The following is a 6,000-nucleotide window of genomic DNA, read 5'->3' on the forward strand; positions in this document are numbered from 1 at the left end:
GGTCATTAAAAAGGCAAAAGCCACGAGGTAAACTCTACCAGAACTTGTTTCCCAAAGGTTTGTAGTTCTGCCAGTGTAAAAAGACAATTCCAGCATCAGATTACAAATCAAGGTAAAAATTAATTTTAAAAATTTGAAAATTTAAGTCATAACTCAAATTTAAAGGGACCCATTATGTATTTTTGTTCTTAAATTTGGGTCTCAGCTGCTTCTAAAAAACAAACTATTAGCAGCGGTTTTTTGGCAATAAACTCTTTGTGCGGGCTTATAATAGCTTTGCTTTTGGTGTCTGGAAAATAAGCAGTTTTAAAAGCCTTCTGATTGTGGAGTCACCTAGCAACCCAAGCAGAACTCCAGCGCATTTGGTCAGCTGGTTTTACCACTGCACAACGGCTGCTGGAAAAGACGAGTTTTGTTGTTGACTTACCATTCAGAAACCACTTGCTGCATGCCTGTTGGTTGTGCGGTAGGCGCCTCTTTTGCCTTTCAAAGATGCACGGTTGTACAATTGCGCATCTGTTAGCAGATATTTTCACGAACGAGTGTAAACGTTGAGTTGGAGGGGCGTGGCCAGCAGCAGCTTATTTGGATTTAAAATGACAAGACAACTGAAAACATCTCAATCTCATTATCTACGAATAATTTTGTAAAAAAAAAAAAAGTGATGAACATGTTTTGTGTACCCATAGACCAATCATAACCTGTTCAAAAATGCATAATCTGTCACCTTTAAGGTCTGGTGTGGAAGATTTGGGTATAATTAAGATTTTTTTAATGCCTAAAATTAAGATAATGAACTTCAAGATTTGGTTTTGTTTAGGACCTTGCAGAAAAACCTTGACTTCTGAATGTAACCATAAAAACTCTTTGTGCTAACTATATACTGATTTATCAAAAGTTGAGGAATGCAGTGTAAAAAGTGGTACAGTATAAACTCTTGAATATTCAGCTTTCACATTACGATGCGAGAAATAGTTACACTACTGTAGTGTACAGAAATATGGTGGTGCAGCGGCCGCTTTCCCAGGAAACTGTACAAAGACTGAAAATGAAGACCCGGCTCAGCCGACAATGTGTAAAACAAAATATTTTCTATTCCAATCATCCATGAATACATTTGAGTTACAAGTAAACAGTACACCAAAACAAGGTCCGCCCGCCTTCCCCTAAAGAGCTCTACGCTGCCCTTTAGCAACCAGATAAAAAAACAGAACGAAAATAAACACCACCTTTAACAGTGGGAAAAATCCAAGTGCATGCTGGCAAAGCTCGTCGCCGTCTGAAATCCGGATATTCAAATGTACTGATGATCGGGAGTATGGTAGCAAAATATTACATTATCAAGAAAGAAAGGCTAACATGAAGAGTACTTCTTAAGACATGGTATCAGAAACAAGGTAATCAAACTGCACAACTTCAGAAAGACTAGTAAACAGACCCCTCTTAAAAGTGAGTCCAACGGAGGCAGGAAGAAGTCTCGCCTTTCCATGAGTGTGGTTCGTGTAATCTGGGGGATGAGAGCGCGGGAGGGGGCAAAAAGTGACAGTCCATCTGTTCATACTAATGCCTTTAATCTGCACCCCATGATGACCAATCTGCAGAAAGATTAGCCCACTGCTTTTCATCCCGCTCTGAAGGTCCAGTGTTCAACAGGGTGACACTGATCTGCGACAAGTACCCAGCCGACTCCAGACAGGTTCTCATAAAGACGACACTTGGTGCACGTTGGAACGTTATATCCTTTTTACTGGGAAATGTATAAAAGAACAAAGAAAAGAGAAATCACGTGGGAGGCCAAAGGGAGCTCCTGGACCATGACTGTGTGAGTAGGCTAAAATTTAGTATAAAAACGTTCTTCAGCTTCTCTCCACGTCACAAACCTGCAAGGACAGACAAAAATATCACATGTTAAAACTTAGGTTAGAAGAGGGGAAAAAAATGAAGCCCATTATACAAATTCATTACGTAGTGATATATTTTAAGCATTTACTTCAGATCACTTTGATGATTATTGGTTTAAAGTTCCTCAGAAACTGTGAGTATAACACAAGAACAACCTTTTTTTTAAATACAGAAATGTCAGCTAATCAAAAAATATGTACAGCTGATGCTCAGTCAGGACGACAGGACAGCCTGTAGGCAAGTCAGGGAAACTTTATTAATATAGCACATTTCAGCTGAAGACAACTCAAAGTGCTTATACAAAGAAGTCAAAAATAAACACACTTTAAGAGAAAACACACCAAATAGATAAAGATTAAACAAGTTTAAAAATAAAGCAAAAGCAAAATAAAAAAAGACTAAGAATAAGCAAAAAAAGAAAAAGGATTCTGGGGGATGTAGGCTGAAGAAAAACTTTAGTCGCTCAACCTCTCACAGCGAGCTAAGGTCTCTCTCTCTCTCTCTCTCTCTCAAATAAGATGGAAAATAAAAATAAAAAAATGGCAGGCAGGAATCTGACATTCATGGTTTAATTGTAGTAAACTGTCTGAACGTCACAAAGCAGAGTGGACCAACATTTGGTCACCGCATCATCGCCCACTGTGGAAATTTCACACTGGATTTCAAGCAACGTGGATCCGTTGCCTCTCCACTTCGTCCTCTCCAGATTCTGGGATCTTTATTTCCAAATGAAATTCAAACTTTACTTTAATCTGGATTTTTGGACCACTGAGTAACAAATCCAGTTCTTCTCCTTAACCCATGCTGGTGATGTTTCCGTTTCAAGAATGACTTCACGCATTCTAGCTGTGGCTCATAGTCAACAAAAACAACAAAAATAAACACTTCGCACATGTCGCTGTTTGTGTGTGACTTGCGCTTTTTGAAGGAATAAAATCTCAAAAGACGTTCTGCTGTGCAGAGCGGCGCCTTGTATTTCTGTGCGTTTTGCCCCACCTAGTTGCCGTTTACTTGCGTCGCCGGTGTTCCTCCATGGTCGATCGCTGCCCTCTCTCTGCTACGGTTCTCTCGCTCCTCGTCCTCCTCGTCCCGCTCCTCGTTCCCGCTGTGGTTCTTGCAGTAGAGTCTAAGAACGAAACGGAAGCACAAAAAAAGCTGCGTTTAAAAAACAGAAAAAGGAAAGGACAATACTTCAAGTTTTATTAACTACCATTGAAACGCTGTTTATCATCAGGGATACAATCAAGAGCAGAAGCTGTTAGAACCGTTTTGATCTTATTTTTGCAGCGTCTATTTTTTTTTTTGCTTTACAATAAAATGGAAATAAACATATCTCAGAATCAGATGTGGATGAGGCCAAGTGGTTTTAAAGCTCTAAACCTGTTTCATCTTCACTATGTAAGAAGTAACTATAAATAGTAACTAAAAAACATACAGAGCTACATCAGGAAACGGGAAGACTCACACTGCTACCAGCAATTTACATTTGGTATAAAATACATTCAAGTTGCTTTCAAATCCTTTTTTATTAACTTAGGACACTTATTAAAGTGACAAAGAATTGTTGTAAAACTACCTACAGTGTTTGAATCTGCATTCACAAATTATAGCTGTGCGTCTTTTGAAATCAATTTGTCTTGCATTGATGCAGATTTTGGGAAGATTTTGTGGGGGGTGGGGGGGAACGTGACATCAAGATTCAGTTTATGAAAAAAAAAAGTAATGAGTTTTGCAATAAATAATTTTAGTATTTGGTTTTTTTTAAATTATGCTGACAGAAATAACTCTGCATTCACTAGGAAGTCACCCAGAAATTTCTCTTGATAATTTTACAGAAAATTCAAAAGCAAAACATTCGACGCTTTTGCTGTCACATTAAATGTTGAGCTCACTTGTAAATGCCACGGGCCATGTTTTCTATGTACTTTGCCTTGTCCTGTAGCCCACAGTGGTAGTGGTAGGTCTTCACACAGGCTTTAATTTCACACCCAATAGTAGCACCCAGCTGACTACACAGTGTGCATTTCTGGAAAAACAAAACAAAAGTGAATGCTAAAGTAAGTCAGGCAAAGCAGTCAGCGTCAAACTCAAAAGCCTGATTTTGCATGAATGTTCCCACCATTCTTTTGCCTCTCTTGATTTCCTGGATGACCGTTTTTACGTCAAAGTTGCCAAACTCGGCCCGCGACGTAGTCGTCAGCTGCACCGTCCCCGACGAGAAAAGCTGCAACACATCAGAGATCTTGAGAAATGCGCAGTGAACCCTGACAGCATAGTCTCGTTCCTTGAATTTCTTCAACTATGAACGTCGACGTGTTTTAGAAGGATTTGACATGCTTGACAAAGTAGTGCATAATTGTAAAGAGGAAAGAAAAGGACCTTTACTTATGAATAAAATCTTGAATCATGTCCTTTAAGCTCCCAAACATGCCCAACTACATATTAAACAAGTATGTGAGAAGCAGGGGGGGCTTTATTATATTGCCGTTATTCTTACCTGACTGATTAAAAAATAAGCTTCCAGTCACTAGGTGGCAGCAGTGTTCAAATTAATCAACAGGCTGCCGGTCAAGCCAATAGAAGTAGCTGAGACAGAAACACTGATGTAAACGGAGCTGACGGAGGAGGATACAGTATGTTTTGAAATATCAGGAGAGATGAAGAGGCTCGTGAAAAACAAAGAAAAATGGCGACAGAGGTTAGTAAAGCAATTATGACGGAGTATTACGGCCGAACTACGATCATTTTTTAAAATACAAGAATAAAGTAGTAATTATACGAGAGCAAACTCACATTACAAGAATATCTATACTATCGAAGAATAAAGACGAAAAAGTACGTCTTTAAAAACCTTTTGATAGAATTATCTAGATCTGACGGGAACAGCTCAGCAAGTCCATGTTTTTTTTCTTAGAAGCGGATTCAGACGTTTAAACAATAGTTTCAAAGCTCAAAATAATTTGTAAAATCAATAGATAGATAGATAGATAGATAGATAGATAGATAGATAGATAGATAGATAGATAGATAGATAGATAGATAGATAGATAGATAGATAGATAGATANATAGATAGATAGATAGATAGATAGATAGATAGATAGATAGATAGATAGATAGATAGATAGATAGATAGATAGATAGATAGATAGATAGATAGATAGGCATCTGTTATGAACAATATTGTTGCAAATTTTGCACAGAAAATGTTAAGGAGCTATAAACCTTTAGAAAAAGAATAAGCTCAAGAAGCTGACAAGTAGCCAGTTTTTGCTGTTTTAAAATGTGTTACTGTATTAAGTCTGGAAATGCACATCACAGGTTTTTATTACTAAATTGAACTTGGAAATTGTTTGAGACACAAAACCATAAAAAGAGACGAAAGACGTGAAAAAAAAAGATAACCCCTATGGGTATGACATAAAATAATTGAGAAACTCCATATTAGACTATCACATAAAGCTCCTATTGGCAGTGTAAGCATATCCTGAGGCTGAACGACCGATCCTACCATGCACTTGTAGTGTGCGGCCACTTTCTTGGAGTTATCCGTATGCAGCACGCCTCTCGTTTCGTTTTCCTCGTCGCCTGCGTGGCAGAAGCCGCAGCGCTGGCCGGCGTCTCCCAGGCTGGCTCGGAGCGGTGACCTGTCCCGCTGAAACACGGCACACCGGTCAAACCGTGAATTGAGCTCACGCGCACCGAAACAAATCGGTTTTCGACCGGTGAGTGCATTTACATGGGAGGAGCTCTCCTCGTCGGCAGCCTGCGAGGAGGAAGTGGAGCGGGTTTCTTCCGACTGGCCGCGGGATGTCACCTTAGCTCGACTTTTCTCGAATCTGCCCCTGCCTCGACTCTGCGGAGGCGACGAGTCCGAGTCGTTGGCCACGCCTTCCTCTTCTGCATCTGCTGAAACATTCCCAATAAAACGCTTAGAATCTAGTAGCTCTGGATAGATTCGACATGTCGCAGAGAGCGAACTCTTGTTCACCTTGGATATCATCCTGAGACGCATCCCGATGTTTGCGACAGTAAACGCTGCGAACACAAAGAAGAGATTAGGTGAAGTGAACCCACCAAAGGAATAACAATCTGCTTA

At 39.7% G+C, this 6,000-nt stretch overlaps 1 protein-coding gene across 2 annotated transcripts in view; it reads right to left on the reverse strand.

Annotated features, from left to right (window-relative positions):
* Positions 1-1,071: 1,071 nt before the first annotated feature.
* Positions 1,072-6,000, reverse strand: part of phf6 (PHD finger protein 6) — a 13,464-nt gene continuing 8,535 nt past the window's right edge. Inside the window, exons 5-11 of one of the 2 annotated variants that reach the window (XM_008419711.2) lie at positions 5,893-5,939; positions 5,641-5,807; positions 5,413-5,556; positions 4,022-4,126; positions 3,795-3,928; positions 2,899-3,028; positions 1,072-1,880 (exon numbers count right to left, since the gene is read on the reverse strand). In XM_008419711.2, the coding sequence (XP_008417933.1) occupies positions 2,899-3,028; positions 3,795-3,928; positions 4,022-4,126; positions 5,413-5,556; positions 5,641-5,807; positions 5,893-5,939 (727 nt within the window). In that variant the 3' untranslated portion in view covers positions 1,072-1,880. Of the gene's footprint in view, positions 1,881-2,898; positions 3,029-3,794; positions 3,929-4,021; positions 4,127-5,412; positions 5,557-5,640; positions 5,811-5,892; positions 5,940-6,000 lie in introns of both variants that reach the window. The other variant, XM_008419709.2, reaches the window with a different exon arrangement.

This window comes from Poecilia reticulata, linkage group LG10 (genome assembly GCF_000633615.1).
Source record: "Poecilia reticulata strain Guanapo linkage group LG10, Guppy_female_1.0+MT, whole genome shotgun sequence".
NCBI lineage: Eukaryota > Metazoa > Chordata > Actinopteri > Cyprinodontiformes > Poeciliidae > Poecilia > Poecilia reticulata.